The sequence below is a fragment of the Hippoglossus hippoglossus genome, chromosome 11 (genome assembly GCF_009819705.1).
Source record: "Hippoglossus hippoglossus isolate fHipHip1 chromosome 11, fHipHip1.pri, whole genome shotgun sequence".
Classification (NCBI taxonomy): domain Eukaryota; kingdom Metazoa; phylum Chordata; class Actinopteri; order Pleuronectiformes; family Pleuronectidae; genus Hippoglossus; species Hippoglossus hippoglossus.
Genome location: NC_047161.1, coordinates 8,712,516 through 8,734,145, shown reverse-complemented (window position 1 = coordinate 8,734,145; position 21,630 = coordinate 8,712,516). Strand labels below are relative to the sequence as shown.

The following is a 21,630-nucleotide window of genomic DNA, read 5'->3' as shown; positions in this document are numbered from 1 at the left end:
CAAATATCAGTGTTGTGTAACTGTGACGACGTGATGAGCAGCAAGTGGAGCGGATCACGATGGTCGACGCATGAACTGATAATCCCGTCATCCTGCTCTGTCAGAAGTCTTTGAAGAAAGCGCTGCGGTTTAAAATTCAGTTCCCATCACTGCCTGTTTTCTGTCAACAGGCTCACAATGTAAACAACTGCAGGAGAGGAAATCCCTCACACAGGCCTCTAATGCTAAGTAGGCGAGTGAGAGCACCCTGCTGCTCTCTGGCGGACAACGGCAGGACAGACACGTGTGGAATTCATGGATTGATTAGAAATAAAAACGACACCAGTGTGATCTGTTTAACTCCGACTTTATTTATGACAACGGGGCTGGGGAACGTTTCTACTGAGGTGGCTGCTGCTGATCTGGCATGCTCCTGATGATGTCAGAATCGCCTGAAGAGGAAAAGATGAACAAAGAGTCAGTGGGTGGAAATAAATCATCATGTACACAGTAAAACTTAACTCAATTATATACTGAGCGTAGATGGGTAATATTGACATTATGAGATGTGACCAACGGAGCAGTCGTGAACCAGCCAGAAAACAGTGGCAGCTCAACCGAGCGCTCCGACTGGCGTTCATCTAGCGAACCACTAGTCCTGCACTGGACCACTTTGTGAGCAGGGCCAACAGGCGCAAAAATTCGCAGAGGAAACCAAGTGACAGGAAATTAAAGTGTGTTTTATATAATGATATAAATATTAAAGTCACATTTGTTGAGGTGCAATGAGCTTGTGTGAAAACAGGTGTTATAAGTTTAGTTGCTCTCCAGTGGTAATGATGCACGGATATCATCTATCATGGTTCACATATCTGTTTCAATGCCAGCAGTTAATCGACCAAACAGAAGTAAACAAGTCAGCACAATATTACAGAGTATGTGCTGAATGTGTGTGTGTATATATGTATATAAACACACAAATGTACTAGATACTAGCTCATTTGATAGATATGCAGACTCTAGCATGGATCACTGAAACATTGTGGTGTGATTGAAAACTGGTTTGTCAGTGATTCCTCTTTTAATTGCTGTTCAGTTGTGTCAATGAGTCTCACTGGGACCTGTAGCACTAAGCTAATTTTGCTGCATCAGTTTTGCTACCAGACAGTGACTGGCACACTCCACACCCCATTAGTCCCTTTTAATATTCTAGTATGGACCCCCTGCATTGGGAAATCAGCAGGAGAAGAGGCTCAAATCATATGGTGTTGGACAGCAGGTACTCACCAGGATCAATGATGGCCAGTGTGCACACCCTGAAGTATTTACCACAGGCTGTACCAAGCTCAATGTTGTTTCCACTGTAGTGGTGGACACCGGTCTTGGCCAGCATGGCGTAGTACTCAATCTCAGATTTCCTGAACGCAGCAGAGAGACAAAGGTAATGTGAGTCACAGCAGCAAATACACATTAGAAAAAATGCTTAATTAATACGGAGAAGGAATACAAATGAAAGGCATCAAATGTGCAGAAAAGTAACACTATCCATCCATCTTAGAACCTCTGATGACAGAAAACAGAAACTTCTCTCTAGTTACTAACTTGTGTTGATACAAAAAGGTTTTTTTATTACTTAGAATTCAACCAACATCAGAACTCTGTTACGCAGCATGTAATCCATTATAATCAGTTTGCATAATGTAAAATGTCATAGCCTGGTCATTGTGAGACATGTAAATAATACATTGACCGAAGTCCAGGCAGCTCACAGAACCAACGCCATTTGACTCTTTAACAGCGTCCATTGGTTTTACTTTGGATCAAGACTCTTCTTTAAATGACCCATATTGTGAATAAAAACAAGGCAATTCGCGACCTGGAACAAACATGTTTCTATTGGCGGCTTGTAACCTCCTGCACTGGAAAACTGCAAATGGAAAAGCAGTACGATGTCCTAATGGACAGTTTTAATTTGAGATCAACTAACTAAAAGCCCAAATTCTGCAATAAGCAGCCAGATGTTGATAACTAGTTCAAACATGAGATGATGAACTGTTAATAATGGCTGTAGGGTTGGACTATAGCTCATGGACATCTTCTTCCCTTCATTTTAAGAATCTGATATTTGACACAGCTCCTGCTTACAACACTGATGTTACCAATATAACATTTGCTTTACAAATGTATACAACATTTCCTAAATAGTGACTTTCCATGCATCAAGCCCAGATGTTGTAAACTGCAGTGACTACTGACCTGAGGGCCGGGCAGTTGTTGGCCAGGATGACCAGCTTGGCTTTCCCCTGCCGGATCATCTTCTGGGACTGCTTGTAGCCCAGCACGTATTTCCCACTCTTCATCACCAGCTGGAGACGAGAGTTGATGGACTCCATGGACTTTTTCTGCACAAAACGGGAGGGAGATGCACAGTCGGGTCAACACCTGAGCTACACGGCTAACGTTAGCCTCTTCGACTATCGGTGAACTCAAAGAGACAAACGAGTGACATGTTGACGTTAAATATCACATTTAACCGAGTGGACACAACGAGGATGGCGTGTCAAGTTAGTTTTTAAAGAGCATTTGTAGGACTCGTTGCTACTTTTCTAGCATTTTTGCTAACGTCTGGATTTAGCTAGTTAGCTTAGATCAGGGAGAACATGCGGATAAACAATAAAGCAGATAAATAACAGCGACGTGTTCCTTTGAATCTTTACAGCCGCAGTAACGTAACTTTAAATATACGCGGTTTAACGTAGTTTAAGAGGACTGTCGCGCTGCTAGCTGGCTAACAGGCCCCATGACAGATAACTCGTCCACGTGAAGCAGCGTGCGGCCCGGCCCGAGCTCCCCCGACACTCACCGTCTTCTTTGCGGCCACCATGTTTGCGGTTTAGTCCGGACAGGCCAACCTGCGGGCGACAGGGGGGGAGGAGGAGACTTTGGTTAACGTGTGGGTGAAAACACAGAGTGAGCAGAAGCAGGGAAATCGGTGTTTTATTGAGAAAAACGCAGAGCTCGTCTTACGGTAAGAACTCGACAATATGGCCACGGAGAGAAAGGAAGGACCAGGGTGCATTGCGGCGCTATCTGGTCGGAGGAGCTGCGCAGAGGTTTACTGCGCAGGACGCTCACTGCACATGTGTGTGAATGTTTAGTCGATCAAACCGGTTTATTTCACAAAACTACACAAACACCGTAATGTGAGGAAATAAACACCATAGTGGATACAGAAGAATTACAGCTATAAAACAATAGGGTGGAAATAAAATAATGTTCTATTAAATAATGTTTTATCTCAGTCTCCTGCATTCAAAACTTTATACAAATGAAAGAGCAGATACGTCTGCAGTCAGATGAGTTATTTTACTGTATGTACTGTTGATGAGGTCATGTGTCATCACGTGCTTGGATGTAAAATAGTAATCTAGATCTTAAAAGTAAGAACAGTTTTAAGGGTTTTGTACTTGAGTTTTTCCATTTAATACAACTTGGTGACTCCACTCCACAACACATTAATAATATGTTATTATTGTGTATTTTAGTATTGACCATTATTCATGTACTCTTTATTCCACAGCATTACACGACATATGTTTTTTATTATAATTATAAATCAAGCTAACTCTGTATCTACCAGGGGTCGTGAGCTTCTGCAAGTCAAGTTTAGGTTTTTCCTGCTAAATCGTTTGTATTTCAGTGAAATTATAAATGCAGGGATTTTCCTTATAAGTGAAAATTGCTGTTCCCTCCCCAATTAACTCTGGATTCAGATGTTTAATCAAGGGAACAATTGGTCATGTTTGGACCTGCTGCTTTGGTTTGGTGAGGAAAATACCAGCTTCACTTTCTCCGCCCCAAGAGGTGGCCGCTGCTCACACTAACTGAATAATGTATTTTTCTCCCTGCGCCAGCCTCTTGGAAACAGCCTCAGTTACAGAACACAACAAAAAGCCCTGTTTAGAAACGTGCGTCCGCGACACGAGGAGGACCCACGGTGCGCAATTACGCGGGGGAGGATAGAGGAATTTGACGGCACGACCAGCCAAGTCTTTCAGGTTTCTCCTCCAGGGGATTCACCGGCCACAGTTTGGGACTCCTCTCAATTGCCAGGGACAGAGAGAGATCTAATGCACCACGTCATCAGCGCAGCTCCAGCCTCACCCCCTCACTCTGAACTTCTTCATCCAGTCCTCTGTGCGCACAGGGCAGGATGGGATGCTCCACCAGCTCCCAAACTTCAGCTGTGGACACGACTCGACCCAGTGTGAAGCCCGAGGAGAGCAACGGGACCAGCACCACAGGTGACGTAAGATTTAAAACTTACATATATATATATAAAAAAAAAAAAAATCATATAATTGTTATGGGATATTTGGATAATTGCATCTAGGCAGACCGGTACCATTCATTGCAAACATATTTTAAGTGGCCAAACAAGTATTTTAGGGACTTTTAACTGAATATAATGGTGTAAAATGTAAAAAATGCCGTCAAATATATGTGGAAGTAACGATTGCCTATATCCAAAACTTTTTGACTTTCTGTAGTGTCACAAATAGTATGTAAAATAACATATTTTTTGTATCGTGTGTATATGTTAATGTCTATCAATGTTTGATGGGATTTATTATGATTATGTTATATTATATTTATATATCGATAATTATTAGTATTTGTATCAATACATGTATTGATAAAAGCAGTAGATGCCTTGAATTACATGCTAAGATGTCTGGGTCCTGGAAGTTCACTGCTGCCTCTGTTACACTGTAGTGAACACTGCTCTGGCACAGTCTGCATGCAAATGAACATCAGTGTAATCCTCTGGGTACAGTGTCTGGTGTCTTTATTTTTACTGAGTCACGGCTCCACAGGGACAGGATGGGAAAGTGTATTGCCATTGTTTAACACTGGTCTCTGGCCCCGTCCTCCACGGAGAGAGACAGTGGCGTGAAGGCAGATTTGATGACAGTCTACAGTTTCAACAGGAAATAGAGAAGCCACTTTAGGCACCCCTTTGTTGTAGTGGCTCAGAGACGGACCCGGCTGTGGTGATGAGGAGGGACTGATAAATACAGTGTGGGAAAATGTAATGCATTGTTTGAATCAGCAATAAATGTGACTTCAAGTTCTTTAAAAATAAGCAGAATAAGTGTCTGACGTCCAGCAAGGTGAAACACTAAAGGAGAGTTTCAGTTACGATAAAGTATCACGTTGTTGTTGTTGTTGTTGTTGTTGTTGGCTGAGGATGTCAGAGCCTCAGATTTCACTTGCAAGTCTCTATATTTGGGTTTATTGACCAAATTCATAGACATCTTTATTGTCCCCTTTGGGCAATTTGAAGTACAGACAGCAGTATCCACACAAACGTCTCGCTGAACACAAGAGATGGACAAAATATACAAAATAAAAGACTTAGAAATAACACAAAAACATAAACTGCTGAGTCTCGATGAATTTGAATCACAATAAATTGGCCAATGGCAGCTGGGAGAAATTGTTTTTCTGTCTAACTGAGCTTCGTGTTGGCAGCTGTATCTGAGGTCAGATGGAAACCGCTTACACCTGGTGACACTGTTGCTATTGTCTCAGAGGTCAAATGGAAATTTATCAGGATGTGTCCTTCTATTTGCATGAGGCTGATTTCCTTTTCTTGACGCTGCTTATCACTTCCAAGAAAGCAAACAGGATGACATTTATTAACCAAAGGTTTATTCATTTTGAGGAACTAGATAGTTTAACACTTGAAGAGAGGAGGCCTTCAGTCAGCTGCACCCCCAGCGGACACACTTATTCTTAACAAACATAACTTTAAAAGTTTGTATCATAGTACTGTTAAATTACAGGCTTAAGAAAAGTGTTTACTGAGGCACATTTGCTGCAGAAATTGGAGGCAAATTTGCAAGAATCTTTCTTTGCCAAAATTGCCAAAAGTCACTATATATTTTTTTTGTGTCTCAGGTCTTTCATGACATAATTTCTATTTAAAGGAACTCTCTGTGCCTTATGCAAAACATGTCAATGGTCAAGACTTTAGAGATTAGTTCAAATATTTCCAATGCAAATCCTTACGAAAAAAATAAGTGATAGATCATATACAGGTATATAACCCACAGCAACGTGTTCACAGAGCCACTGTTACTAACAACAATCCATATCATCTTTAACTCTTTGTGGCTCCTATTATTTGTCTCTTTACGCCATAATTTTAACTTTCAGTTGTTTCAGGGATATACAGGTATAATTGTGTTTTCAGAGAACTGCACCCAATGCTATGAGCTCCTCTATATGGGTGAGAGTGGAAGCTTTGCACGGTCCAGTGGTTAGAGACTGGAGTTCAACCATTGGAGGCTGATAGGAGTCATTTGTCAGGCACCAGATAAGGTTATTTTCATTTAACCCTAATCTTAAATTATAGCACAAAACCTAATTCATTCTCAAATTAAAATATCTGAGTCACACAATCTTATATTCCACAGATGAAGCCTGCAGAACTTTAAAACCTGACATTCTTAGATCAGACCTGATTGTTTTAAACAAGAATTCTGAAGATTTCACTGCAGTCTTAGATCTACGATGAATCTGATTGAGTTTCAAACTGTCTTGTTTGGCTCATGTGCTGTGTTCACACTGTGTTCATACTGACAGGGGCGGCCAACAAGAATGGCAATGTAGCCGAGGACTGTGAAACTCTCCCGGACCAAACACCTGCTGCTAGCGGCGACGTTACACCTGCAGATGAACCTGCTGCAGCTGCCGCATCTGCAGAGAACACCAGTGCAGCTCCACCAGCAGGAGAGGACGCTCAGCCTGCAGCTGCCAGTCCGCCTGCAGAGGCACCAGCAGAACCAGCAGAACCAGCACCAGCAGCACCAGAAGAACCAGCACCAGCCGCACCAGCAGAACCAGCACCAGCCGCACCAGAAGAACCAGCACCAGCCGCACCAGCAGAACCAGCCGAACCAGCACCAGAACCAGCAGCAGACAGCACCACTGAGACACCAGTGAGCTCCTCAGAACCTCCAGCTGCAGCTCCAGAGCAAGGTGGGTTGGAGTGAACTGAAAAGCCTTGTTAAAGGTCAAGGACATTCGTCTAAACCACCTGAGATTAGGCTATTTTTCCTCTTGAGATCATGATCTGCATCTGCAACTAGAGCTATAAAACAATAACGTGTCCCACTGAGGGAAGAGGAACTTATTAGGGAGCAAATGTCTCCATTGACCAGCAGTAACCTGAGCACCGCACAGGGAAGCTCCTGCACGGTGACCCAGTGAACACAGGCTGCCACCGCATCCAGGTACAGAACGCCCGCTCGTCCCTCCCCGGTATCACCGCGATGCCGGTAACCAGGCGGTATCCAACAACACACACACACGCGCCACTTTGTCCTTTAATGAACACACCAGTGGCCAAAGGAATGTGTTTATAAGTCACACATGTAATGATTTGTTTAGTCTTAAAGGAGCGGCCTCAACACATCGCACTTGTATTCAGGTCACAGTGAATTAATGAAACGTTTTTTCTTTACTTTATGAATTACGTTATTTTATTTTGTTGTCGTCAGTGGTGTTTGATTGAGGGAGGATTGTCTGAAAACCTGTTTTGTGGCATGTTTTTCCTCCAGGCCGTGTTGTTATGTAAAATATATCAAGTGTAACTTTCATTTAAGGGCAGCAGAGAAAAACGTATCATCAGTGACGAAGATGTTTCTGGTATCCCGTGATTTTTTAAATTTAATTTGCATGATTGTTCCTGAAAACATTGGTTTACGTGCGACACTTTGTTTAACCGGGAGCGATCTGTTGCTAAGGGACCGACTCTTGTTGAGGTTGAAACTTGGACTCTCGTTGACCTTTGTCTTCACTTGCTCTCGACCCCCTACGGTGTCCAACCTGACTCACCCTTGACCACAGCCGTGTTTGAGTGGCCACTGCCGAGAGTGCAAGTGTGTGTGTGTGTGTTGCGAAGACTTTGTTGTCACTGGTGTGTGTCAATAAGGTGCAATTGGAGTCCACAGAGAAACTGGAGCATGCCAACACACACACAGGGCTGCCGCCGGCGACGAGCGATGTCAGGTCCCGCTGAGCCTCCATTTCACAGCCAATGGAGAGGGAGGATCAGGTGTCACATTAACAGACCCGGACATGGCACTGCCTCCACCTCTGGATGTGTTAGCAGTCAGGGATGGGATTCATTTCTTTTATATATATTTTTTGAAGATAATCTGTTATCACAAACCTTTGAGGGAAAACTGACAATGAAGCATGTGATTGAAGGAGAGATGCTGGGATTGCACAACTTTGGATTTAAATGTGGCGACATAATTCATGTTTCAGTTTAAGGAGACGTTCAGCTCCGTGAATTTTCAGACCAGGCTCCAAATCTGAAATATGTGGTCTCAAAATCTTTTGTAATTAGGGACTCAAGTTTTTTGGGGGGGGGGGGGGGTTTTAAGCCTGTATTGATAGTGGACAGTAGAGAGATGACAGGAAACCTCCACACGTTTAAATGTGACCATGTTTGCTGTTGTTGTGTTTCTTCCTTAACAGAAAAAGCAGCAGAGGCCACAGAGACTGATTCAGAGGAGGCACCAGGTGAGTACATGTGCAGTTTCAACAATGTCTCACACACACACAGACACACACAGTTTGTACAATCTGAACATGTTCCCCTCTTTCTTGTTTCCAGCTCCCAGTGAGTGAAGTACAATCTGGATGCCAGCAAAGATTAATCGCCTGCAGGGTTCTTCACTTGTTCGTATGTGTGAGTGAAAGTATGAGTAAATGTGTGTGTGTGAAACAGACATCGCCTTGTTGCCAAGATGCAGACCCTGTGGTGACCACTTTCAGTCAGGGTTCCTCAGTCATCACTGTGCCTTCTTCCCCCTCCTGTAGTTCTGCTCGTAACCTGAACAGATCTGCAGCACTTAAGTGTGTTTAATCAAATTATTCATTAAAATGTCTACATTCATAATAGTAGACGTCTGTAATCTAACTTTAACCTGAAGAGTTTATTCTGTTGTTTTCTACTAAACTATATAATTCTACTGAAACCAAAGCCAAATCTATATTTGATTTATGAAATAATATTCAATTTGAGGTGCTGGCTTTGATTGTACAACCCTGTTTGTAATGAATATGAAGAGCTGGCCCGCTGCAGGTTTAATGAGCACTGATTTTACAAGTTCCTGACTCGAGTTTTTTTGTTTTGTTTCTGATGTGTCATGATTTCTCTCTGGAAAGTAAACCTGAAATCTGTCATAAGCTATTGACTTAATTAATTAAAAGAGCCACAATAAATTGAAATCACAAGTACTTTTTTCTTTATGTGCTAAAGGAAATATGAATATTGTGAGAATAACAAATTCATGGTCATTTATTTATTCAAATTTCATTTATTTCAAATATTTCAATGGAACAAAACTAAGAGAAAGTGAGTTTATTAAACCAAAAACAGCATCACAGAAGGTTTATATGACATCTAATATGTCCACTGAGGCCGAGGGAATGTTAATAATCATTTCGGTTTCATGCACAGTTTGAAATGACCTTAGACCACAATCTAAAGTCTGGTAAGATGTTTAGTTCTCTGTTGTTGTAAGAATTTTAATGTGAAGATCAGTAGTTTTCCATTGATATGATACTCAAAAGGCTAAATCGCTGCAGACAACCAGCCACAGAGGCAACAACAGAAAATAACTTCTTTAATGCGTCGTGTGGAAATACAACAAGGCCTCTGCAGCACAACTCTAAGGCCACTTGGCGGTTGGACTATAACTTGTTTGTGATGGGGCCGGTTAGTCAGGAGTCTGAGAGAGGACCGACCACAGCCACCGCCTCGATTTCCACCAGTCCACCCTGAAGACGGAGACAGAGAAACATGGTGGTTTACTGAGCGTGTCAAGATTTTGACACGTATGCTCACATCTGCCTGTTAACATCCATCCAGAGCGATCCAAACTCGGGTGGTCAGCGTTAAGTTCATGTGTTCACACCTGGCGTCCAGAATGTGTTTCCTGTGACCACTTGTGATTGGATCTCACTTCCCTGCTCTACATGCAAATAATCACTACCATCATTTCTGTTGTTTTCACCTTGTTTGAGGTGATTACTGGTAATCAGTGCTGAGGTTGTGGCCAAAATCCAATTGACTAATTCATCTGAGAAGAGTAAAAAAAATACTTCTGATTCATTGTGAAACTGTAGCAGGTCAAAGGTCATCAGCTGAGTAGTTCATCCTACACATGTGGTCCAGGAAACATTTGCATTCACACAGCGAAAAGAATGTGGTCACATGCGCACCAGGCCACAGACGAATGTGGTCGGAGTGATCGGACCTCAGGACGGATGTTAATAGCAGATCTACACGGGGTCACCGGGTGCTGCAGTTCTGATGTGATAACACGGGTTCTGTCTGTACTCACTCTGGGGAGAGCAGCGACTTGGTAAGCAGCTCTGGCTGGAAAGTTACTGCTGAAAACTGGGGAGAAAACAACACAAATCAACAACTGAATTTATAACTTACAAACTATCCATTTAAAACCTGTTAAAAAGTGGGGAAACTGTTAAGCACTAGATTGAGGTTTAATGAATTCAGTGATTAAGTGTAGTTGTGAGAGGATATGAGGAAGGTTTGAGTGCTAATTGTTGGACAGTTTTATAAGAGAAATAAATCTACAAATTAGGTTTTTTGGTTGAAATACAAGTGATAAGACAAAACTTTGGCTGCAGGCTAGAATGTATTTAAAGTGACTCTTAACTTTCAGCCTGAAAACTCAAAATCAACACGACTGTATCACTGTGGACACGTGTGCTCTCCTCCTCTTATCAGGGTCAGGGAAAGTTCCCTGCCTGTGGTTTAGGGTTGAGTAGAGTCTGGAGGAGGGACGGAGCTCGGGCCCTGTAGCAGAGGCAACGGTCCGTTCAGCGAAGCTCGCCAGGAGGGGTTGAGTTTCCCCTGTGGGCCTGCACGCCGCGTGTCCATTTACGACTCACTGGGCACCGCAGCTTCCATTACACCTGTCTGCTGTGATGCAGGAGGAAACGAGCGGCCCGAGCGTGAGGAGGACGCTGCTCTCGTCCAGCAGAGGAAGAGCCGAGTGAGTCCGTCTGTCAGCTGGCTGCCAAACCTGTCAGCTGACTGCCAAACCTGTCAGCAGCTATTTTCTGAGAGATGTCAGTGGAATATGAGCCAGTGTATCAGCTCATCAGCTCACAGGTAGGATGGGTGGAGCGTGCCGCCGGAATTATTACAGGCTTTTACATGGTTTACTTAGAATATATCAGTAAATTATATTGGTGGGTTTTGTTTTAACATTATAAATCTTTAAATCAAAGCAAAATGCCAGTGATTTTCAACTAAAATGTACTTAAATGTAGGAGGATTTTTCAACAACTATTCTGCTCTTCCATGTTAAAATGAAAACATAAATCATCATTTGAAGTCAGAAAATTTACATAAACGCAGATAACAGTACGTCTTTTTATTGGCCAACTGATAAATTGCTTTGGCTCTACACTCAACTTCAAGTGACGTCCTGGGAGAGAAATGTGTGTTTTCTCTTCTCAAAGCTCAGGGTCAAATACCAGTGATCACTCCTGGAGCACTGGACACTGAGTGCCTTGCTCAAGGTCACTTCAGCAGCTGACGTTCTCCCTGACATGGAGGCTTGGAATCCACCTCCTCCTATTAGAGAGCAGCCTCACCTTCACAGAGTCTCATGTAAAGTGAATAAAGGTGATTTTAAAGTTGTCATGATGGACCAATGACATGACAGCAGTTCTGTCTTGGTTGAATGCTGCCCCCATGAGTTTGCTTTTTTTATATTTAGAAGATCGTGATTATGAAGAAAACACGTCAGTTCCATTAGAAAACCAAAATCTATTAATCTCTGCTCTGTTGCATTGCCTTACAGGCAGCGTGTGTGTTTACACGTTTACTCACATGTCTTGTAGACCTCATTGACGCTGTTGAAGTCATTTATGTCAGCGAGCAGCACAGTCGTCTTCACCACTGAAACAAAAGAGTTCACGTTGTTTAGTTTGTTGTAAAAACAGTGAAACACATAAAACCGTCTGGTGGTGTTTGGATCTCACCGTTGGTGTAGCCACAACCAGCAGCTTTAAGGATCTCCCCCATATTGATAAGAGCCTGAGGGGTGAGAGAGGGGAGGGAGGTCAGTCAATACTCAATCTCACCTTTTACGTCTCCATGTTCTTTATTTGTGACGATCAGACCTTTAAATAAACAGCCAATCTGTTTGATTTTAATGTTTGATTTAAAAAGATGCCACCACCGAGGACTTACATTCTAATCTTTGACCCTCTGATAATTTTTTATGTGGTTGTGGCTTTTGAAATATTCATTTGGGAGAAGTATTATGGCAAAAATATGCCATAAGAATGAACATTTAATGTAAACAGCACTTTTCAAGCTGAAGTACACGTCTTTCTGAATGAAAAAAAATTGTAGACGTTAAAATCAGAAACCAATGAAACAACTTTTGAAACAAATATTGGAACATGATATAAGCATAAATATCAGCGCTAAATCCATACATCAAACATGTATGTAGAAGTATAAAATTATGTATATTATGTCTGTCTCCCCTGTGCGGTTCAGAGGCCTTGAAGTGTTTCAGATTAAATGTTATCTCTTGAGTTGTGAGGTGCCAACCTGTTTCCTGACCCTGGCACTGAGATAAGATGTAACGTCTCCACTCTCACAGAGATAATAACAAGTGCTCATGTGAACTATAGTCACCTCGAGTCATTCTGCTGCCTCTCATGTGCTGTAGTACTGAGAGGATTCTATTGTACTTCAAACGTTTTGGTTCTACTTGCATCATCATTACATCATCATCATCATCATCATCATCATCATCAGTCCCTGTGAGCTTCACCTGCTTGGTCTGAGCCTGGACTCCTCCATCCACCAGCTGACCTGAGGCCACGTCCATCCCCAGCTGACCGGAGATGTACACGGTTCTGTCCGCAACCACCGCCTGACTGAAGACACGCACATACACACACGATAAAAGTTGTAGCGCTATTTTATTACTACAAGTACTGTTAAGATTATCTATATTTCAGCCTCCTAGGTCCATATAAGTATTAAAACATAAATACACAAATACTGATCTTTACCAAATATGCTGAGCAGACAGACTTTGTTTGTCTCTGTTGTATCCACATCTCAACCCCTCATTTAAATCTTATCTGCATTTCACAATCTAATACCACGACCCCATTCACACATGTGGTTGTTGTGTAAGACTTTATAACATAAAAATAAGAATAAAACATCAGACACTAAACAGGTAAGTTAGTCAACTACTTCTATCCAAAGTGAATGAAGGTGGATTTGTTCCCCTTGAAAACAACAGATGATCAGCGGTCAGCACATTGAATTCAGTCTGATCTGTCTCCTCCCCCTGACAGCTGATTGGTCACAGCAGCAACACCCCTTCATTTGCACTCAGATTGAATCAAAGAACAAGACATAAACTTGACTTGACATGGGAATAGACATTGATTTAGGATTTCAGACAAATGGAAACATATACATTTATTTATTACAAACCAAAACGGTACCTTGTTTAAATATGATATCAGATTAGAGTTGTTTTTTTCAGAGCACGTGAATTCTTACCTGTATATTCCCTGTCTGATTGGAGCTTTAGGTGTGTAAGGGGTCTGTCGACGGAGGGAGGCCATAGTTTCTACTCTGTGACTTCTACCGGTGTCTCTACTCTGCAGCTCTTCTCCTGCTCTGCTGCTGCAACCTAACCTTTGACACTCGGTCAGTTTATTGATCGCAGAGATCCGCCCCTGCTCCGATCACACATCGGACCCATTCAAACATTTCCTACTCACCACGTGTCAACACATTTAAACGCACATGTTAACACTCTGGTCCTACCTGTACGGGCCGATGGCTGCCGGGGCCGATGCGGTGTTGATGATCTTTCTAACGAGCGCAGACATGTTTCCTGGTCTGGTGGTTTCTTCCTGTTCCACAGTGAGAAGCAGTGAATGACGTGTTGCGCAACAACTAGCGGAACAAGCAGGGAATAAAAGGAACAGCTGCCATAAACTTTACCGTAATGTCCGCTGACAGGAGCACGCGGCATTTTTTACAGGCGATTCCTGTAGGGAACAGTGTGGAAATGAAAAACACATGTGCGCTTGTGCTCAAAGAGTTACGATACAACAGGTGTTCTGTCCTGTGGACTCTGATGTTTTTATGACCAAAGGAGGTTATTTTTGAACCCCTGTCTGTCAGTCAGTCAGTCTGTCAGTCAGTCAGTCAGTTAGACAGTTAGTTAGCTGGTTGGTTAGTTTGGTCTGTTAATTGGTGGGTGGTTGGTTAATTGGTTGGTGGGTTGAAGAAATGGAGTCTGGACGTGGAAAGAACCAATACAATTAAGGTGTGTATGTAGATGAAGTTATGGAATCAATTTTTTTTTTACTTTCCTAAACACTGCAACTTAGGGCATTTTTTCAGGATATATTATGGGCTTATATCTATGAGAAAATTTGCAGATCCAAATTTCACAAGAGCTTTACAGGGTAGGTACTATTTTTTAAAACCATATTTTACTGTGTGAGGTTTATTTCTCTTGAGCAAATATACACAGTTAAGTAAAATATGTTACATGTTTTTTAGAATCCACTTTCCTTTAATATTCTTCTATTAGTACAAGACAATCATGTGCAGAATTGTTCAGCCTTGACAGAGGTATACGCTCTATTGAGTCAAGCTCAGAGGTTCAGTTCTCCACGTATGAATTCAAGATAAAAAATAATTTCACTGCAGTTCAGGTTAACTATAAGTAACTTTTATTATTTCTTGCACTTTTCCAAAACATTATAAAGTCTTACAAACAAAATAAATTAAGTGGTTCAAACGTAAATGCTTACATTCCACCCTACACCTCAATTCATAAATGAAGACAAAATCATGTTTCTATATAGTTAAAAAAAGGAAGTGATTTCAGATACAGAACATGGCCGATTCTGAACAATGTCATGTTTCAAACGGGGCTTTTCGTTTTTTACAGAGCAGATAGTTTTTATTCAATAATTGTTAAAAGCTGTGAAAATAATCAATCTTCCATATAAACAATACTCTTACCTGTGCAGTTAATATAAAAGCATTCCACTACAGAGCAAAGATAATTATAAACATGCATAGTCTAACACACAATATATCTGACAGAGGATCCAAATATTAAACAGCCAAATCAGCTTCTATATTTAAACCAGTGTCACGAAAATAAAGAGGTTGAAACGTTAAATAAATAGAGTGAATGCTTGTGTTGCCAATGTGCTGCAGACTAGATTCATGAAAACAATGGCAAGAATAGTAATGAGTATTGTGAAAGAGGTTCAAGTTAAAGCAGAAAAACGATACAAAAACAAGTACAAACATGATCATTAATAGATAGTGGTGAGTGAAATTTGGATTCACGAGTTTGACATTTCCGCCCATTGTCCATCATATAAGACGCAGTAAGACAGTGTAACAGGTCTATTTATAACAGTATCGTATTATCAACATTCAAATGTAACAGCAACCTGCAGACGACCACAGTCTGGATTCATTCAAAGTGTCATAATTAGCATTAGTGTGACAAATCAAAACCAGACATCAACACGAAAACATGTTTCCTGCATGAAGAGAACAAATGTATCATAGGTTGGTATCATCGCAATTTCACATCAGTCGGTCAACACGCTGAATATTTGTCTGTAAATACAAGTTGTAGCAACATATCTTCATTAATGACACCACACACTCGATATGTCAGGAAATCGAATTCATAACTGCTGAAACCCACGTACAGATAAGCTGCAGGGAAATTTGCTGAAATTATCTCAATGCAAAAGAAAATAATAATCTAATGTCTGAAACTCAGACAGGAGATATGAGGCTGGTGCAGCCGCTCTTTTTTTCATTAAGTAAACAGCATCAGTCAATCACTTGAGTCTTTTTAACTCCTGAAGTGAACCACAGCCAATTAACCAATTACAAGTCACGCTACTGGCTGCTTTCTTCACTGTTACAGCTCAATATCATTTTTTTAACACAGAAATTAAAACAGTCATAAGTTGTTCAGGAATGCTTAAGCTTGAAGGGGAATTATAATTCTTCTGACTTTCTGTGACGATTTGCATTAAAAAGAAATACATCTGTTAAGTAAATTCATGTAGAGTGGGTGAATGTGTGCCAGAAGGATGCCGGTGTGAGTTATGAGGCACTAAGATCCATGTTATCCGTCAGTATAGACTGAAAGTACATTGGCTGTGATAAAGAAGCCCAGAACATCAAATTGGAAAACAATTAAATTAAATTAATGATAATAATGATAAAAGACTATACTGAAATAAGTTTAGAATTTTCTGGTCCACAAAACAACTGAAAACACACAATCTACTCTTCACCAAACGATTTGTCATCTCTGTCCATTCTGACAAACATTTGCAGAGTCCAACTCGTCTCCAAGAGAGGACGTATTCGACCACCCCACGACTTGGTTGTTTCACTACATTGCTTATTTTGAAAACCAGGTTTCAAATATGTTTTTAAGGCATTCTCAACTGAAGCATCACCTTGATTGTCTTTGGTCATGGATGAACCTCCATAGCTTTTTGTTGCAGGTATTTCCAAAGTAGGCTCTATGTTTTATTTACAGTTTGAAAGTCTGAGGAAAAAAAGACCACTTGTTGATGTCCACACCTGAACCTGAGGCTTGGTGTAGTGCTGGCCTGGTTGTCATGGTAGAGGTCCCTCCGTGTGTTTCAATGGTGACTCCCCAAGACGCTTTTCTATGTGACGTGAAAGGGAAATTTGTTTGGAGGAGGGGAAATCAATAATTTTCACATCCGGATGTGTGATCTCCGGACTTAGTTTTATCTTTGGCCGCAGACTTGAGCCTCATTTGAGGAGACGCAACTTTACAGAACTGCAGAAACTAAATTAAGATTAAAATTGAAGGAACAGCATCTGGACACAGTGTAGAAACAAGGCTTGTTAGTGTGGATTCCAGGAGCCAGAATGAAAGAAGAATCTCTCTTCAGTCACAGGCCACTATGTCAGAACAGCAGTCGACTTCAAATAAAGACAGTGGGGTCATCTTGGTTCCTTCAAGTCATTAGGACGTACGTTTTGTGTTTTTTGTGGCTTTGAGTCCCAGACCAGGGTGTGAAGGTGACAGGGAGGATCACTCAGAAGTTCTGTTGCCGTCTCTTCTTTGCATCCATTGCATCCAGGATGGGCTGCCTCTTGGCCGTGTAGCGCTGCCGGAGCTCCTCAATCTCCCGCTCCATCATGGGATCCAAGGCACTCAGACGCATCTGGAGCTCCTCGAAGTCCAGGTTCTTTAACTGGGTGACAGGAAAGAGAGGAGTCATATTTAGTGTCTTGTTGTGTTAAATACTGCAAGAAATGCTTCTGCTATTTTTTACCACTGTTGTACACCGACTTCCACTATGAGTAACCCCCCCTTCAGTACAATAATACCACCACAGGCTCGTGGAAGACATTACTCACAAAGTCAAAGTCTCCGTCCTGAGGCACCTTCCAGTTGTCAGGGAAGACGTTTTTGGACTGAATGTGGTAGCCAGGCTGCTCCTGCGGCTGGTTGTGGTTGTAGTTCTCCTGCTGCTGGGCTGCCTTGTTGGAGTCCTGCTTGTCAAAGTAGTCCATGAAGGATGGACGCATCGGCTGCTGGGGGGTGGCGTGCCCTGTGGAGGAGAAAAGAGGATCAAGTTCAAACTTAACACAATGTATTTAATTGTTTTTCAGAAATAGAACAATATCCACATTATTTCTTAGAATCACTGAAAACAGCTTTATTTTGAAGACAAACTATTTGTGTATTAAAACATGTTGGCAGTTTATGATTGTTGGGGTTTTAAAGAAATACTCTACATACTTACAATATAACTACCCATTAAATAACAGGAACGTAAGCTCTGACTTGTGAACAGCACATCAGACTTGGCACTTAATAATACAGAAGTGCTTTAAAATAACCAAAGACATATGGATGCCTCACTGACCTACAGCAAAAGACTTTTAAACTTCATATCCATCCTGATAATGTGAACATCCTCTTTCCTGTTCTCCTACAAACAACTTTTGTTACTTTGCCCCTGGATCACAGGTTTGTCTCAGAACTTCTCTTGTTCCTCTCCTACCAACTTTTTGTGGAACTATTGTATATTTTCTCTCATCTCTGCTCCACTTATGTAATTCCCAATAATTAAGTTAACATGTGTGCGCTCACTCCTCATGGAGCCCTGGTCTTCCTCCTCATCTTCATCATCGCTGTTGATGACCATAGTGCCGAGGTCAGACTCCAACATGGTGCTGCTGTGTTCGATCATGGTCTGTGCTCCGTCACTCATGGTGCTGGTGGCCCGCATGGTCCCTGCACCTTCTGTGCCCGACTTCACCATAGTGTGAGAGTCCACCTCAGTCTCCTCATCCTGGATGACACGAGACAATTAGACACGCAGCCTTCACATACACAACGGTGGTTTCCCACGGTTACTCTGAGTGGAACAGTGTCTCGTTATACATACAGAGTTGTCATCTTCCTCCTCCAGCTCTCTCTGCTGCTCCTGCTGCCTTTTGGCTTTCATCTCCATGGATTCAGTTATCAGTTCTCTCAAAATTGAGACTGGCTTGGCCTGGTTGATGAACTGGTGCTGGATGTTGAAAGAAAACAAAAAAAAGGATTGTTGTGTGCTCTATATTTTAATTTTGAGTGATAACAAATACACATACCTATACATCTTTTAGTTGGGTTTTATAAATATGTTTCTACGGAATCAAGTCTTTAAGCGTGTACACCCAAAGCTCTCATATGTTTATATCTCTGCAGGCGTGCGTATGTCTTCCTCGAACCTGTAAGAGCTGGGTCGCAGTTGCTCTCTGCTCTGGATTCTTGACCAGACACTTCTTGACAAAGTCTGTGAATTCGTCTGACCAAAGCTCAGGCTTTCTGAATGTTGGAGGAGGGTTGGTGGGGATCATGAAGATCGCCTGAAGAAACACAGAGAGGATACAAGACAGTCAGGTGGACTTAAAGAATAAGTTAGGTTGAGGACCCACTTCTTGGATAAATTATGTTTTCACTCACTCTCATGGGATGGATGTCGGCATAGGGAGGTTTTCCTTCTGCCATCTCTATAGAAGTGATACCCAGGGACCATATGTCAGCCACACAGTTGTAGCCAATTTCCTGGATCACCTCTGGTGCCATCCAGAATGGAGTACCAATCACGGTGTTTCTCTTTGCCATGGTGTCCTTCAGAGAGAAAATAAACACCGGTGTCATTAATACATACTAAATTATCAATCACCTCATATGGGTTCACAAAATCAGTGAATGATCAACATGAATTTTAAAGTTACCGTTAGCTGTCCAGCTACTCCAAAATCTGCCAGTTTGGCATGTCCCTCCGTGTTAAGAAGGATGTTTCCTGCCTTGATGTCCCGGTGGATCTTTCTCATGAAGTGGAGATATTCAAGACCCTTCAGAGTGGACTTCAGGATGGTGGCAATCTCCTCCTCTGTCAACTGAGGATAAGAATGTGGTTAATGTCAGTGTTACGTCAACATGTGTCCTATGTAACTTTTAAACAAAACTTCAATGTTACCTTAATATAGAATATACTGTATAATATAAATCACACACAGGCTGACCACAGAGGCCGTTAGAACCTGTAACTTTGTGAGCACCCACCGTCTTGTTGCGCAGTCTGATGATGTCAGAGACAGAGCCAGCTCCGCAGTACTCCATGACAATCCACAGGTCTGTGTTCTTGAAGTAGCTTCCATAGTATTTCACCACATAAGGGCTAGAAGGAAACGCAAAACACAGTGGTGATCAAAAGAGAAGACAAAGTTTCGTTTCAGACAAAAAGAGCAGAAGTGAGACAACAGATGATTGTAAATACTGAAGGAGCTAAAAGTACCATGGTTAAATACAATTTAGACCTAAAATACAATTGAACATGGTTGCAAATATCATACTTTGAGGGCAATAATTAATTTTTGTGTTCATATACATAGTAAATGCAGGGATTTGGGTAAATCTGCTTCATCATCCCACCTGTCACACTGCTGCATGATGGAAATCTCCTTGATGATCTCCTGCAGATCAGACTCCACGGGAACCTGCTTAATGGCCACGACCTGGCCTGACTCCTTATGAATGGCTTTGAAAACACTGCCATAGGAACTAAACACAAAAATCACAGATTGTTAAATTTGGACATATTAACAACATGTAATACACAACAAAATAGGTCCATTTAACTGTTTTAGTCAAAACATGCACAAGTTAAAATGGAAGCGAGTCATGACGGCATCGTCTTACCCTTCTCCAAGTTTCTCTAGCACATCAAACACTTCCTCCGGTTGTTTGGTCAGGCTGTCTTCACTCAGCTTTTTCAGCTTGCTGTAAAAATGTAACAAATCACTTGTAATCTCTGTATAATAGTTTAACTGAAAACAAGTAGTGAAACTGTTCATTGGACCATCAGTTAGATTCCAAAAGATATTGTGTGTAACAAAAAAGAAAAGAAGTGTGGCCAATTCTTAAATTTGATCATCTGAAACCAACAGATATTTAGAATATTTAATTACCTTGATACATTTCTTATGCGATTATTGAAGTATTCGCAATTCATTGATGGTGTGTTTTCTATTCATCAATTCGCTGATTAATTGGTTCATCCCAAAATTTCATTTAGCATTTATCAAGGACAAATGTTGAGATAGATTTACCCAATCTTAAACCTTAGAACTGAATGTAAAGCAGCCTCTGAGATAGGAAACACATTTAAGATTCATCATGTTCTAGATACAAGCTCACCCAGCTCTCAGTTCCTCTTTAGTGAGAACTGAGACAACCAGTGTTCACATGAGAGCAAAAACTAAACCAAAGCCACCAGGTCCCACAGGGAGGTTTATCCCTGGACTTCAGTGATGTCCCTGCCTGTGACACTTCACACTCCCTCCCTTCATGTCTGATTCAAAAGAACACAGCTCACTAAAAGTTACAGAAACCACGACACAGGCCTGAAACCCACAAGATGTTCCAAAACAGTTGTTTGTGATTCTGGTGAAATGGGCTCGTTGAACCCGTTGAGTCGTTTTAACGTAAAGTCTGAGAGAAAACCGGTAAAGCGAAGTTAGCATCGGCCAGCTAGCTTGCTAAGCGACGGCAGCTACGTTAGCCCTTTTAGCTAGTTATCAGCTTAAACCCTCGTTTTAAAGCAGCAGAATGAACACAGACCTTTTGGGCGCCGCTGGCTCCATGTCGTACAGCTTCAGGTGATATAAAGGCAGAGGGCTGGTGGTGAGTTAGAACAGTTTGGGGGCCACTAGTCACGATGTGAACATTGTCGACTGAGTCGTTGTTGTGAAGAAAAGTGGTGGAGGGCCAGCTGAGCGTCCGTCAGATGATGGGCCGTCTGGGGATGCTCTTTCACCACAGCGCCCCCTGTCCTGCGGGAGAGCGAAACCAAAACACCGCAGCTTCCATGTCTACAAAGTTTGAATCCGTGAATAATATACGATTAATAAACCCATTTAAAAACCGCTGTTATACAAGTTGATCTGTTATATAT

General features: G+C 41.8%; 4 protein-coding genes across 5 annotated transcripts; 1 reads left to right on the top strand and 3 right to left on the bottom strand.

Moving 5' to 3' along the window:
• Window positions 1–329: 329 nt before the first annotated feature.
• rpl30 (ribosomal protein L30) lies at window positions 330–3,116 on the bottom strand. Its single transcript, XM_034599271.1, has 5 exons — window positions 3,007–3,116; window positions 2,843–2,891; window positions 2,236–2,381; window positions 1,267–1,397; window positions 330–431 (listed from the first exon to the last, which is right to left on the bottom strand). The coding sequence occupies exons 2-5, from the start codon at window positions 2,861–2,863 to the stop codon at window positions 379–381; spliced, it is 351 nt and encodes a 116-aa protein (XP_034455162.1). The 5' UTR covers window positions 2,864–2,891; window positions 3,007–3,116; the 3' UTR covers window positions 330–378.
• Window positions 3,117–3,893: 777 nt separating this feature from the next.
• si:dkey-284p5.3 (uncharacterized protein LOC557830 homolog) lies at window positions 3,894–9,288 on the top strand. The gene is made up of 4 exons (XM_034599267.1): window positions 3,894–4,283; window positions 6,631–7,026; window positions 8,533–8,577; window positions 8,672–9,288. Exons 1-4 carry the CDS (start codon window positions 4,193–4,195, stop codon window positions 8,683–8,685), a joined length of 546 nt encoding a protein of 181 aa, XP_034455158.1. The 5' UTR covers window positions 3,894–4,192; the 3' UTR covers window positions 8,686–9,288.
• Window positions 9,289–9,560: 272 nt separating this feature from the next.
• rida (reactive intermediate imine deaminase A homolog) lies at window positions 9,561–14,063 on the bottom strand. 2 transcript variants are annotated; one of them, XM_034599268.1, is made up of 6 exons: window positions 13,904–14,063; window positions 12,885–12,990; window positions 12,079–12,133; window positions 11,927–11,995; window positions 10,407–10,462; window positions 9,561–9,840 (listed from the first exon to the last, which is right to left on the bottom strand). In XM_034599268.1, the coding sequence occupies exons 1-6, from the start codon at window positions 13,966–13,968 to the stop codon at window positions 9,784–9,786; spliced, it is 408 nt and encodes a 135-aa protein (XP_034455159.1). In that variant the 5' UTR covers window positions 13,969–14,063; the 3' UTR covers window positions 9,561–9,783. The 2 variants fall into 2 exon arrangements, with proteins under 2 accessions (XP_034455159.1, XP_034455161.1); XM_034599270.1 differs by lacking the exon at window positions 13,904–14,063 and adding an exon at window positions 13,634–13,797.
• Window positions 14,064–16,714: 2,651 nt separating this feature from the next.
• On the bottom strand, window positions 16,715–21,477 carry stk3 (serine/threonine kinase 3 (STE20 homolog, yeast)). Its single transcript, XM_034599266.1, has 11 exons — window positions 21,297–21,477; window positions 20,376–20,456; window positions 20,109–20,237; window positions 19,740–19,854; window positions 19,409–19,573; window positions 19,134–19,301; window positions 18,899–19,036; window positions 18,574–18,699; window positions 18,276–18,477; window positions 17,537–17,730; window positions 16,715–17,370 (listed from the first exon to the last, which is right to left on the bottom strand). Exons 1-11 carry the CDS (start codon window positions 21,317–21,319, stop codon window positions 17,212–17,214), a joined length of 1,500 nt encoding a protein of 499 aa, XP_034455157.1. The 5' UTR covers window positions 21,320–21,477; the 3' UTR covers window positions 16,715–17,211.
• Between the last annotated feature and the right edge of the window lie 153 nt (window positions 21,478–21,630).

What these genes read in the sequence shown, in the direction of transcription:
- rpl30 (XM_034599271.1), bottom strand. Translation starts at nt 2,863, where the DNA reads ATGGTGGCCGCAAAGAAGACG. An exon ending in AACAACTGCCCGGCCCTCAG is followed by an intron (nt 1,398 to 2,235) that starts GTCAGTAGTCAC and finishes TGCTGCGTTCAG; the next exon opens with GAAATCTGAGATTGAGTACT. An exon ending in ACTGGCCATCATTGATCCTG is followed by an intron (nt 432 to 1,266) that starts GTGAGTACCTGC and finishes TTTCCTCTTCAG; the next exon opens with GCGATTCTGACATCATCAGG.
- si:dkey-284p5.3 (XM_034599267.1), top strand. Translation starts at nt 4,193, where the DNA reads ATGGGATGCTCCACCAGCTCCCAAACTTCAGCTGTGGACACGACTCGA. An exon ending in CAACGGGACCAGCACCACAG is followed by an intron (nt 4,284 to 6,630) that starts GTGACGTAAGAT and finishes TCATACTGACAG; the next exon opens with GGGCGGCCAACAAGAATGGC. An exon ending in AGCTGCAGCTCCAGAGCAAG is followed by an intron (nt 7,027 to 8,532) that starts GTGGGTTGGAGT and finishes CTTCCTTAACAG; the next exon opens with AAAAAGCAGCAGAGGCCACA.
- rida (XM_034599268.1), bottom strand. Translation starts at nt 13,968, where the DNA reads ATGTCTGCGCTCGTTAGAAAGATCATCAACACCGCATCGGCCCCGGCA. An exon ending in GCAGCCATCGGCCCGTACAG is followed by an intron (nt 12,991 to 13,903) that starts GTAGGACCAGAG and finishes GCGTGTCTTCAG; the next exon opens with TCAGGCGGTGGTTGCGGACA. An exon ending in TGGTTGTGGCTACACCAACG is followed by an intron (nt 11,996 to 12,078) that starts GTGAGATCCAAA and finishes CTTTTGTTTCAG; the next exon opens with TGGTGAAGACGACTGTGCTG.
- stk3 (XM_034599266.1), bottom strand. Translation starts at nt 21,319, where the DNA reads ATGGAGCCAGCGGCGCCCAAAAG. An exon ending in GAGTAGCTGGACAGCTAACG is followed by an intron (nt 19,302 to 19,408) that starts GTAACTTTAAAA and finishes TTCTCTCTGAAG; the next exon opens with GACACCATGGCAAAGAGAAA. An exon ending in AGACCAGGGCTCCATGAGGA is followed by an intron (nt 17,731 to 18,275) that starts GTGAGCGCACAC and finishes TCTCCTCCACAG; the next exon opens with GGCACGCCACCCCCCAGCAG.